This window comes from Parasteatoda tepidariorum, chromosome 2 (assembly GCF_982258835.1).
Source record: "Parasteatoda tepidariorum strain Cologne lab strain chromosome 2, Ptep-v5.0, whole genome shotgun sequence".
NCBI lineage: Eukaryota > Metazoa > Arthropoda > Arachnida > Araneae > Theridiidae > Parasteatoda > Parasteatoda tepidariorum.
Genome location: NC_141756.1, coordinates 65,686,528 through 65,700,422, shown reverse-complemented (window position 1 = coordinate 65,700,422; position 13,895 = coordinate 65,686,528). Strand labels below are relative to the sequence as shown.

The following is a 13,895-nucleotide window of genomic DNA, read 5'->3' as shown; positions in this document are numbered from 1 at the left end:
TTGCAAAATATACTACTTTCAATGTTCCACAAAATATTTTATGTTTGATGCCTGGGATTTTTATACTAATTTTAACTATATTTTAGTGCACTGATTTTAAGAAGAAATTTTTTTTTCTTCTCCAGTTACTCAATTTTTATAAATTCATCGTCTCTTTTCGAAAATGAGTAATTATTTAAGGTGATTCAGCATAACCAAATGATAAAGGAAAATATTTTCTATATTTAAAAATGAACATTAAAAATTGGAGTAGAAATAAATTTAAAATATGAGGATTCTGACACTTTTAATCTTTTACAAAATAATTTGGAAAAATTTAATTTAGATATTGCGAATGAAAGGAAAATTTATGATTTGAAATCAGTTTAGCTTTTCTAGTCAAAATCAGTCTAAAAATTTATGGCACCAACGAGAAAATAAATTTTTTTAAATCTTCGTTTGTAGTACTTACTTGTTTCTTATTGTATTGCTTCAAGGCTGTTTCGTGTCCTTGTCGCACTCGTTGAAGAGCAGCGCTAACTTCCGCTGTCCACCAAATTTGTGTTCCTGTTAGTGCCACTTGAGCAATGTTTTCAAAAATCCACGACTCTCTACCACCATCTTCGTAGGAGGAGATGGCTAAGGACAGGTCTTCTTTCAGAGTGGAACGTATACAGTTCAATAGACGATCTAACCAAGTCTCAACCGCTCCAGTACACAAGCAGGACTCCTTCAGTTTTAAGTGCTCCCCATCCCGGCTGATCACAGCTATGGCTTTTTCGTCTGCGTCACTTTCGAACACCAGTTGTGACACCGAATCAAACAGTTTCGGAAGATGACGAATGATCTAAAATTAAAACATAGGGTAAAAACTAGTATTTGGTTAATTTACGAGGTTAGTAAATCTCACGTATTCAGTGCAAACACAGGCGTCATAAAATATTCAGTAAAACTAAAAGCAAAATTACTGTGTGTTTCTTCAAGATCGATGACCACATTATCTCCATTAAAATACTTCGATAAAATTGATGCAATCAGAGCTTCGGTCGTGGTAATCAATGTCCAAGCGAAGAAAATATTGACATATGAGGGATCGTTAATTTATCATCATCGTTAATTCGACGGTTCTTAATGAACCCTAAGCTAAATCAAGCCCTTTCATAATTCCACACAATTAGTTGCTTTTTGTTTCCAGTTCTCTCAGTCTTTTAAATATTTCCTTGACTTGATTTTTCTATTTTGTTCTAGGTCTTCCACGATGTCTGGGGATTAAACAGATCTACAGGTTCTAGATCCATATGGTCGAGTCCTTGACATCACTAGGGGTGATCAAAGAGAAATAAAGGTCTATGAGGGATCATTCATTTATTATCATCGTTAATTCGACGGTTCTTGATGAATCCTGAGCTCCTAAAAGCCCTTTCATAATTCCACACGATTAGTTGTTTTTTACTTCCAGTTCTCTCAGTCTTTTTAATATTTCTTTGACTTGATTTTTCTATTTTGTTTTAGGTCTTCCACGATGTCTGGGGATCAAATAGATCTATATGGTCGAGTTCTTGACGTCACTAGGGGTAATCAACGTTTAAACGAGAGAAATAAAGGTTTATGAAGGATCATTCATTTATCATCATCGTCGTTAGTTCTTTAACCCTTGATGAAGCTTAAGAGCTTTTACCATTCCACGCGACGAGTTGTTTTTTCCTTATTTCCAGTTAATAACTTTCAGTCTCCTCAATTTTTCTTCCACGTGATCTCTCCAACTACTTCCAGGTTTTCTACTGGGTCTAGATTCACAGGGAAATCCATAAAATTCACTAGATCTAAATCTACATGAACTAGCCATTGGATTCTACTTATTCTTTAGCTTCGTGGCACTATCTGATTCCTTGTAACAATCATAGAGTCTTATAGATTCCTTTATTTGTTCTTATTCTCTATGAACTGTTTTCCCATACTGTTCCAAATTCTATTTTTATGTCTCATCTCTTCTTACAACAACTTTTCAGTACACTCTCTCATAGTCCATGTCTAAGCAAAACAAAACAACTGATCAACTGATCACAGCATACAAGCCATTAAATGCCATTACAGAGATTAATAGCTGATGGTGGAAAAAGAAAGCTTTAACTTGAAATACATAAGAAAATTATTACTCACTGTGCGTGGTCGAGTTCCATTGGATAAAATGTCGAGTAAATCAGCGGATGACACAAAGTAAAATCTCGGGAACACTCTCCTTTTTGTTTCTAAGTAAGACGCCAGCGCTTTTTCGCAAAGAGCTAACTCTGTTTGCAAATGAGCCAAATCTTTGTGAACTTCAGGGCGAGCAGATACCGATACTACTGTTTCAGTTTCAGCACTGAGAATATCAACCAATCGTTTGAAGGAAGCATCAATTAACTTAAACCTAAAAGAAAATGTTTCAACCGATTTAAATATACAAAAAACGTAAATTCCGTAAATTAGATTATTATAAAAGAACACCATGTTATCACTTAAATGAATAAAAACACAACAAAGCATCAATATCAAATATATCGAATATATCTTTAAACCTCACTCACTCCTCACATCAAAATTAACATTTTTTTGATACTCTACAGTAAAAAAAAATAGAAAAATAGAAAAGTTTCAGTTTCACTCGTGGGAAAGTTATGACTTTAAACTATAAATTCCAGCTTACCGTTAAAAATATTTATGCTTCCAAACGAACAAAATGAATTTATTACTTAAAAAACTAATAAACTTTATTAAAAATTGCCAATTTTGAGTGATTTTTTTCCTCTAGATCAAAAATTTTCTAAGTTACAGAATAGTTGCCAATTTTTGCAAATTTTTGTAAACCCAGATAATACATCGTTGAATAACTATTTAGATATAAAAAAATGTTTTCAATATTTGCAGAAACGAAAATAAATTTTTAAAAAAAAAACTTTTACATTTTTAAAAAAAAACTCTAGCTTTTCTTTATATTGATGTTTGGCGGCATTTTCAAGGCGCTGCTAGACTTAAAAGGCTAGACTTGATTTAACAGCATGAATGACTGTTGTAAACTTTCAACAGTTATGAAAATAGCATAATATTCATAAAAAAGACGACAGAATCTTTGCAAAATAGTCTTAACTTGAATAATCATGCATTTAACTCATGCGTGTCTTCAAACATTGAAGTCATGATTTTGTAACTCTGACTATCAAAGAGTAATTGATAGCTATATCAATAAAAGTTATCAATATAAGTTAGTTACTACGGACCAGACGAAACTTTTAACGTAAATTATGATTTTACATCACCTCTCACAGTCTTCTGGCAGTTGTTCTCGGATGTCTTCAGATCCCATGAAAATACTCTCCATTTGTGACCACGCTCTCTGGACATCTACCCAAATACCAGTCACTGATTCTACTTGAGACAATTTCTTAACCCACTCAGTTATGTTATCGAGAAAATGGGCCACATGCTTTGATGTCATTAAATTCTGGAGTTGAACCTACAATAATCAATCATAATGAATCAAGCTCTTTGGATACTGAAAGTAAAAGACTGTATTAAACATAGTGATAAAATAAATACGACAGTTGTCAATAAAGTAAATCTGTACCTTCAATGGTTTGTACCTAGAAATGTATTGTACCATATGCCAGGAAGCCATATGATACCGTTAACAAAGTGTTATTTCACCGATGTCAGTTTTGGAACGCTTCAATACTTGGATCATAGATAGAGACGACATTCCAGACGTTAAAATTTTTCCTTAAGTATGTGTCAAATTATTTCAGGACTATACCCAACTTCAACGGATAATTGATGGTCTATTGAAAAGATACCACTCACGATGTTAATGTGACAATGAGAAATATATGGCTGAACTGTGCTTTGCAAATTCACAGTCCAAGCAGCACTGGAAACTTTGGCAAATCGTGTAATCATCCTATATGGATACGCATTCTCCGCACAGATTTCAGAAGATTCCTGATAACATTGCAATGCGTTTTCGCCATGGCTACTTTGATTTTAATCCAAGACTGCTGGTCACTTTTTGAAAAAATGATTTGAATTGATAAAAACGACACTGCTTACTTCAGCGTCGTGCTTTATTGTATTCGACAGAAAACGTTAATAATAGCCTCCCATCACTGCTCTAATATCCCATTTGCGCATGTCAGTTGTTCTGCGATTTTCCGATCTACGTTGCAATTTAGTTACAAATATCGCTGTTTAAAATGGGCATTTATCTAAAACTAAACTCGGTGGCATGGCAGCCCAAGGAAGGCTGTGCCTATCCCAGTTTTCTTGACCTCGGGTATCCCTAGTAACATGGTATCCCTAGCATTTAGTACCCAAGCATGCTTGATACTCATTTTATCGTCACACTGACGAGATGAAAGACTGAATTAATTATCCCAGTCCGAACTCCGGTTCGAACCTGTGACGCGGAAGTGTGAAACGTTACCACTCAGCCATCGGACCACCATTTATCAATAAATGGAGGGAAAAAAGTAAAGTTTTGCTTGACAATCTAATTCATGAATATGCATTTAGCATCAAAAGCTAACAAAATACCTCTATTCCGTTCGAAAACTTATAATAGTAAATGGGCAAGTTTAAAATTGGATTTTTTTTTGAATATTTTTTCAAAATCACTTTTAGAATATTTTGACTAATTCTTAAAAATAATTGCTTTCATACCTGATTGTCTTCGAGTGTTGCAATAAGAACATCTGAAATGTGAAGAATATGGTGTCCCGTCCTCTGCTGCGTTGAGCGTTCGAAAACGATCTCCGACCATGTGCTCTCGAGTTCTGCTAGGATTCTTTCAGTAGCCAACTCTTTGGATGCCCTCTCAACTATTCCTTCCACTACTTCTTCGAAACGGTGGAGTTCCAGAGAAAGCAATTCTCCTAACGGTGTCAGATCAGTGACTGACAATGAAACCTGGAAAAAAACTTATTTCTTAAAATAGATTTCTTGTGCCACTTATAATCTTGAATTCCTTAACAATCCTCCTCCAGATTTTTATTAATTGAAGAGTCAAATGAAAAAGCATGTTGAATTTAAAAAAATAGAAAATTAAGAATAAAAAATAAAAATAAATAAAAGAACCATCAAAAAGCTAAAGCTTTTTAAATACCTGGGACTAGAAGCTATTCTATTCGAAGAGGATTATGGTGACCTACGGATCTTGTCTGTCAGCCGTAGTTCTCTCCACCACCTTAGTAATTGACCTCTAGTGGGCGACAGGATCAGCACCTCTATCCTGCTTAAATTAAAGCTCATTTCATTTAATCATGATGTTTATTTGCAATGGGTACCTTCCCATGTGAATCTCCACGGGAATGAAATGACCGATATTCTTGCTAAGGAGGGTTGCAGGATTACAACAACTCCCTCTTCCACACTTACTTTTTTGGAGTTACACTCTCTGAAAAAATCAAAAATCTCGAAGGAGTGAAAAACACCCCCAACCCAAAATTGGTACAAGGGATCAAAACCGGGTTTGTCCCTTGACCTCCAGTGCGACAGACGTACCCGGACTGTTCAATCAAGGCTTGCTAGCGGTCACATCAAGTGCCTCACTTTCAACGAGGGCAGGAAAACCTTCGTCACCTGCACCTTGTGCCAAATTCATCAGGCTTCTCCTGAGAACCTCTTGGATTGCATGGGACTCTCTAAAGAGGATCTCCTTAGCAATCCTCTCCTAGTGTTCGACTTCCTTTCAGTCAGCGAACTCGTGGATCTTGTCTGACTCCGTCAGACAGAGCGGATAAGCAACAACAACAACAACAAAATCTTTATGTAAACATCGTTATTACCGACTAAGTTTACTTTCGCTTCCAGTAAAAGTTGAAATTAAAAAGAAGAAAAGAAATTACCTGAGTTGCTGCAGAAAGTCTCGTCCAGTGACGCTCTTTAATGGCCGGATTTCTTAGTTGATGAATAGCACCAAGGGCCACAAGAATATTCTTTATGGTCTCTTGGAGCCAAATGAAATTATCCCAAGATCTCATTTCCTTGTCCATTAGTTTAATGTCCCTCATGTACACTTTACACTGCATCTCCAATGCGTCTAAATCTACTCTTGTCCAAGGAGTGTTTTCCCACTCAGTCAGCTGCTTTTTCACATCCCCTATATACTTCCAGAGTTCACGGAGCAACGCCAATTCATTTTCGCACTGCTTCAGCTGGCTGAACTCCGGTACATGTACCTAAATTATGAAATTTTTTTTTTAATTGTGGGTGTCGAAGGCCGTATTAAGATGTATATAAGAATTGTTCAAATGGAAAGTGGCGATAAGTGTGAAAGCTTTCAGAAATACAGTAGCGATAACAATAATTACAACACTAAAGGTTATATTAAAAAAAAAGGTAGAAAGAATGAACTGAAGTTCTCTCATGCAACGCAGAACCATTTCCCACGAGAGCATTTTTAACAAATGTAAAATCGCACTAAAAATGAGTCTAAAATAGAATAGAAAAACGCATAGTGTATGATTTTTAGATGCGGAAGGTGATTGCATCGTGCCTTCGCTCAGAGTGCTACACAAATATAACAAGTCATAACGTTAAACGCATTTCAAACGGGTCATGTAAAAATACATTTTCGAAATTTCTGTGATCCGTACAAGAGATTAAAAAGTGGTAGCAAAACTACTTCGTTTTTGTTCCGTTTTTCGAAGAAATTATCCATTCGTGATTACTACAAACATAAATGATTCAGTATATATTTAATCAGTACTTAAAATTGTTCCTCATAGTGATTTTTTAAATTGAAGTTGCAGCTATAGTGACAAGTTTTCTCCAATTTTTAAAAAATCTTGCCTACCACTTTTTTTAAAGAAAGTTTAAAAGTATAACAGCTGTAAAAAAATTTTTTGGAAACGTTGTCCGCATGCAATATGTTAAGATCGCCTTTCATTATTTAATCAACAACGGCTAAAGATATCCATTGGAAATAACGGTGTTGATTAAACTGGTTTTGCTATATCCGATACTTATACCTTTTTACAACAACTTTTACTCCATTTTTTCAATGTTTCGGGCTATTTATCCTTAGATAGGATATAAATAGCCTCCATTTTAAAAATGAATTTATGCTGCACGCAAACCTTCAAGCATTAAAAGTCTTACCATTGCACGCTGTTCTATTCTGATTTACTCCATCTTTAGTGCAACTTTACATCCACTTTAAATGAATGCAATCTGAAATGCATATCTTCTACTTTTTGTTCCAACCTAGAAAGACGGTTCTACTATAGCAAATATGTTTTTGACGCTACACCCATATCCACTTTCATTTGAGTAATCCTCATAAATTTTTAATTTCATTATTTATAAACTGATTTATCCATTTTTTCCATTATCTGATTCACCGAATCACTGTTTTGCCTTCTTTATTAAGCTGCTACATCGAAACTAAATACATTGTAGTGATTGTCGTAGATGGGTAGATTTACATGCTCGCAAAACTAAGTACCAGTGAATGTCAACAATCACATAGTTGCTTTGGTAAATGTCCAAAATATTAGTTATATCTGACTTGATGATAATGTATTTGTTGATATTATTGTACTTATACGATATTTTAATATCTTCCTAGGATAGATTAGGAGAAACGTCAATGTTCGGAGTACCGGTTGAATGCACGGTCAGTGGCAGTTGAGCTTAGAAAAAAGCATTGATGTAAGGCATACCGGGCAAATATATACCGGTCAGTGGCACTTAAATAGACCTAGCATATATTTTGGACATTTACTAAAGCGACTATGTGATTGTCAATATTTATCAGTGGTAGTCAACAACTACCAATTTCGGTCATTCACAGTAACACACACATACACCGAAGAGCCATTACATTATGATCACCCTGTTAATAACATGTAGGACCACCTTTAGCCCTCAAAACTGCTAGCATCCGCCATGGCATTGATTCCACAAGGTGCTGATAGGTAGTCTGAGGTATCTGGTACCAAGCGCTCACCAACTGGTCCTGCAATTCCCTCACATTGCGAGGGGGTAGCGTGGCAGCACGAATTTGGTTTTCCAAGTAGGACCACAAATGCTCTATTGGATTAAGGTCAGGTGAATTTGGGGGCCAAGACATGACTTGAAAGTCACTGGAATGTCCCTCGACGATTCGACCCTTATGACATGGTGCATTATCCTGTTGGTAAACCCCATCCCCCGCAGGGAAAACTGTTGCCCTGAATGGGTGAACCTGGTCTGCAACTATGTTCAAGTAGCTTACAGACGTCAGGGATTGTTCTAGGAGGATTATGGGTCCTAATGTGCCCCATGAAAACATTGTTCCTGGGCGAGAAACCATGAAAACCTGGGCGAGCACATTGTTATAGATGGAGGGTGGTCATAATGCTTCGATGTATATATAAATGCAAACCCAAGATTCCTCAGACTAGCTAATACAAATTTATAAACTTTTACAAAAAGTTCAAAATATTTCTTAACTTCGAGATCTAATTTAAAAAAATGCATAATAATTGAAATTTAAAAAAGTTCTAGGTGCGGCCAAGAACTTTTTTAAATTTCAATTATTATGCTGCCAAGAAAATGTTTTTATGTATAGAAAAATAATATTTAAATGAATAATTTGCTAATACCGATGCCGATTTTGAAAGTTCTGAGCAACATGATATCCAGCCAAGCATTTTCTTTTAAAATTCTTATCCTGCCTCTGTAATATCTAAAACTTTGAATAAATGTTTTCTATTCCATTCTTGTTCTTAGATGTAACAATTTTCAAAAAATACAAATCATCCCACCTCAAATAATTTTCCAGACTTCGTTAACTCAACAACTTCTGTCTGTAGAACTCGAATGTTGTCTTCCAGCTTCTGAAGCATGCTTTCCACAGGAAATGGACAGTCCCGACAAAAGGCTGGAGACTTCCGAAACTCTTCGCGAAATTGTATTTGTCGAGTGCTGAAGGCGGCAACTTGAACTCGTACAGTCGATGCCTCTTTTGCCATGGGAGTTGCAATCTGTTGACGCCAGGTTTCGGATAATTTCTTTGCTTGCTTCCAGCGTTCAGGAAGATTCTGAAATAATTAAGTTACATTTTAACAATTTACATCGAATTAATTGAGATTAAATTATGTGTTATTTAATCAATAATAATTCATATTTAATCAATAACAATTTGACATTAAACATTTATTTGCTGTTTCTAAAGTTTGATTTTCAGAAGGAAATCAAAATGAAATCATTTCTTTTTCGATTTTAGCCATTATTTTATTTAGGTGATTGTACATTTGTTCAACAGATAATGAATCTTTTTTAACAATTTTTTAATCGGACTAATAAATCGGATAAGATTTTTTACAATCATCTGATGTTATCTTCTCTTTATTACTATTCACCGAAGTCAACCATCACAAGCAACGATGGGTGAGCTTGTAGGTGACCGTTCTGATCAGCCTGCGAAGAAACCGAGGATGTACGGCAGCTTAAAATGTGTTAATTAATTAGTGCAGACGAATTTTTAAGTTACGAAATGAGATATAAGAACATGCTTTCTCTTTGTTTCGACGGAATCGGATACTTGACCTACAAAACATGAGACGGGGGAGACTCACAATCTGAAAAATATAGTTCATTAGTTTTGGTAAGAAAGCGGTTGAAATTGTGAGCCCTTCCGTGTAAATTTTTCACTTTTTGCGTATTATGCCATAATTCGAGAGCTTTTTAAGCGAATCAAAAGCTCTTTGAACGCAATTATAAATTTATTTTTCCATTGAAAATTCCATAGAAAAACTCATTTTTAATGAATAAAATTAGACAAAACAAATCTTGAAATGTGAAGTATACAAATTTTTGCATTATTTTTAACTACATAATTTCAAATGGCAAAACACGAAATTTATATGATATCGGTCGAATAATTTGTAAAAAATCAGAATTTTAAAAAAGTGCCTTTGATAACTCAAAAATTATTTAACTGATTTTGCTTAAAATATTTAGTACGTAAATACACCTTACAATTTGAAATTTTTTTTAACCTTTGCTAAACAAAATAATAAAACCACATTGAAAATTATGTTTTACACGGAATCATCCTTGAATAAATGAATTTTATAAACGTGTGCAAAAAAGTTTGATTCATTTTAGAACTCCTGGGCTGTAGTTAAATATGCATAAAAGGGATTTGGCATTAAGGGACCCAAATTGTCGTCCGCTGTCCTGCCATAACTATTGGGATCTTGTTTTCTAGTTTGCGGCTTTCATATATTGATAATCAAAAATTTAAATTTGTTGAAAATAAAGGCATGCTTGTTCAGCGAATTAATAGTTAGCATGAATTAATTTACGTATTTGAAATTACCCTATTGAGCAATTAAGATTGGCACTTAGTTTGTGAAGATCCGATCATTAGAAGGAAAGTCATTTAAAATTATATCTTTTTAATTTGCACACTGTAAGCAAACCTTTTAAACTGACGTCTTGAAGAAGAATGAATTTTTTGCGTTAATATCACATAAAAAATATATGTAAAAAGTTGTAATCCTGACCGTTAAAAAAATTGTCACTGCAACAGCTTCAATTAAGGTGAGAGCAATGGAATCTAGTTACCACATGTATATGAGTAGTCGCTAGAAACAATTCAAAAATGAGCTAGATTTGCTGACACGAAAGCGTTTCCCAAAACTCTGTGATATTGACGTCAATATCACGTGACGAGATAGTTACCGAGACTTGCTTTGTTCCCTTGCAAAGTGATACCAGAAGCAGTACTTTGTAGTGATTGAGACTTGCAAAGTGATGCCACCTTATATCACCGTTCAAGTAATAGAGGCAATCGCTGGTGAAATCACCGATGCTGAGATACGATTTTGTACGATCAAGAACGTCAGTGGAAACTCTTACTTGTCGAACTAGACTCCGCGCTTTCGGCTCTCTCAATACCAAGGACTCAAACTAAGACAAATAGGACTAAGAACCTATTAAAGGTGTGAAGTTCAACCATTGGGGCTCAATTCCCACTGCTTCGTGTCATTGGGTCGTGGGTTTTTGTGCCAAAATAGCCTCCAGGAATCGATGAGGATCGAGTACAGACTGTTATTATTTAGCCATTAGTTATTAAGCAACCTTTCGAAGCTCGCATATCTCTCCTTACTGTACGCTTTTAACATGGCCAGGACGTCCTCTAAGAGATTTCGGGGGCCGGAAATACTTCACGTCAGGTTAGTAAGAACCAATTCAGCACAAATGTAAATCTTGCAGATTTAAATAATGTACAATACTTCCAATTCAAATTACGAAGATCCATTTGTTTGCTGTGTAAAGCCGGCATGACCACTGATATTATGCTTACACTGCATTTAGTTAGAACTATAATGTAACTCAACTATTTTGTTGATTTTATAATTTTAAGAAGAAAAAAATAAGATACGAATAAAGAGACCTGTTGAAGAGCTTGAATGTTAACGTCTAAACTAATGTTGCATTCCGTTTTCAAGAATCTAACGACAGAGCTCAATGATCCAAACATATCATCAGTAGTGGTTTTTCTGTCCTGAACAGCTTGAATGCGAGTAATGATCTTCAGCAGGGAGGTGGCATCCATTTGATCAGTTGTTGTGGAGAGTTTAGACTCATTTCTTAATTCCTCTTCAGTTAGAGTACAGAATCTGTCCAAATCCATAAGACAGCTGTAAACACTCTCTAAAACAAGCTCTTGGAAACGATTACGCCAGTTATTGACGGAAGTCAAAAGATATTCCTTAAAACTGGTTTGGTCCACTCTGAGCCATTCTCTCACCATTCGATAAGGTTTGATGTTCTCCTTAATTTGCGTACTCAGAGCATCACAGTTTCGAATCTGCGAATAAAATATGGCTTAATTATTGTTTGTAAAATGCTCCATTCATTATTTTATACACAAATTCGTTTAATTACTTGTTTAATTGGAAGATTAAAAATTAGTTTACCTGCTCGATAACCTGTGATGCGTTATTGAGTGCATCTTCAGGGTTGGAAGTGAGAGATTTGATAGCAGATTCTGGTTCTTCCTTCCATAGGTATGAATAAGAATGGACATCTAGAAGGACTTCTTCGGCATCTCGAGTAGATGCTGACAACCTCTCTTTCAGTTCATCTCGAATATCTTGAAGATCCTGCAAACTCTCCAGCTCAGTCTAAAGTAAAAGTCAAACAGTTTACGTAGTACAAAGTATTATAAGCGAAATATAATTATAGATGAAAGGACATAATATGAAAAATGATAAGCTGGATCAGCGGTTCACAAATGTTTCGGCTACGGAACCCTAAATAATCAATCATCTTTCGGCGGAGCCTCGACTTTATAAATAAAGATTATTAAGGTAATTGTGAACGTTATAACCCATGAAAGACCATTTTTAAATATTTAACTAGAGGCATGAAGATTTTTAAAAGTTTTGTTATTATGCATCATACATTATGCTTTATGTCCAACTGTCAAATATACAGTCCTTCTCGAGCTATATATATATATATATATATATATATATATATATATATATATATATATATATATATATATATATACTGAAAATGAATAAAATAAGGCAAATTATGGCTCGAAATGAAAACTTAAAGGAACTGCGTTGAAAATAGTTATTAGGGGAAACATCATATTGCTTTATTAAAGAATTTAGTTATTTTATTTTGATTTGAAAAGCATAAAGGGAAATACTCATGCAATATTTTATAAATGTTTCTTTTCATAATTTGCTCAATATATTGCTATTAAAATATATTTTCTTTTAAAAAAATACCATATCTATTTCTTTGGAATTTTACTTGAAATAATATCATAATGGCAATCGAAAGATTAAATGAATTATGAATTGGTTTCAAAACTTATCACTGGCTATAAAAAGTACCAACTCGCGTAAAAGTACTAGTAAAAGGTCTAATTATAAAAGTAGAAACTTATAAAAGTGCTAACTCATCCACAAAGCCTTAAGGTTCAATGGAACACGATTTGTAAACCACTGAGCTAGATAGTATGGTGGGCTGTATTGCCGCTAACATTTAGAAAGAAACAAAATATGGAAAGGGAAAATAAAATTTACGACTCTTTACAAAAAAGAATAATCGTACTATTCATACCAGATGATGGAGTGCGATTTTCTAAAATACTGCAATGAATTATTTTGAAATATAAGAGAGAAACACATATGATCTCCATCTATAAAAATACCCAAGCTGAGTGATTTTTACGTTTTTTTAGCTAATTTTCTGAAAATATACATGGTGTTCATAAACTGATAACTTAATAAATATTATGATGGAATCGGTATCAAAATTGAAGTAAAATAATATGCAGGGGTCACAAACCAATGTTTAAAGATGAAAAAAAAAATAAGAGTACTTAAAATCTGACGAATCAAAATTTTCAATAGGTACCTATACAGAACTTACCAAGTATTCTTTACAATCATGAGTTTTATCGATTCTCGGGACAAGCTTTGTCACATTGAAGAGACTTTCTACCATCCCTTCCACCAAACCTTGCATAGTTTTCTCCTTCGGGCCGTCTAATGGCGGTTTGAACCCCAGTTGAGAGTTGGAGTGGAGATGGACATGGATCAGAAATATTGTCTGACCATCCGATTCTGTGTTTTGCAAGAGAAAGAATAGATTTCCTTTGACCAAGTAGAACAGATTTTCTCTCACCATGTTATCAACAAAAATAACATAAGCATCCCAGGCTTTCTCTTGATCACAGCTGATTTTGAACAGATCTCTGTTTTGCTGTAAAAACATTGTTATTTATTAGCTACATTGAATATTATGGTATATACAGGTTTATTACAGCATGTTCAGAAAATTTGTATGTTTAAGATACTAAAATTGAAGAATGTAAGGAAAGGACAATTGAGGAGCTTGGGGCGAAATTAGACCTGAAAATTTAA

General features: G+C 34.5%; 1 protein-coding gene across 1 annotated transcript in view; it reads right to left on the bottom strand.

Annotated features, from left to right (window-relative positions):
* Positions 1-13,895, bottom strand: part of Dhc93AB (Dynein heavy chain at 93AB) — a 115,076-nt gene that overhangs the window by 67,780 nt on the left and 33,401 nt on the right. The window contains exons 15-23 of the mRNA XM_087156600.1: positions 13,402-13,734; positions 11,925-12,131; positions 11,399-11,815; positions 8,760-9,035; positions 5,856-6,188; positions 4,672-4,917; positions 3,276-3,472; positions 2,140-2,389; positions 452-826 (exon numbers count right to left, since the gene is read on the bottom strand). Coding sequence (XP_087012726.1) covers positions 452-826; positions 2,140-2,389; positions 3,276-3,472; positions 4,672-4,917; positions 5,856-6,188; positions 8,760-9,035; positions 11,399-11,815; positions 11,925-12,131; positions 13,402-13,734 — 2,634 coding nt within the window. The remainder of the gene's footprint in view (positions 1-451; positions 827-2,139; positions 2,390-3,275; positions 3,473-4,671; positions 4,918-5,855; positions 6,189-8,759; positions 9,036-11,398; positions 11,816-11,924; positions 12,132-13,401; positions 13,735-13,895) is intronic.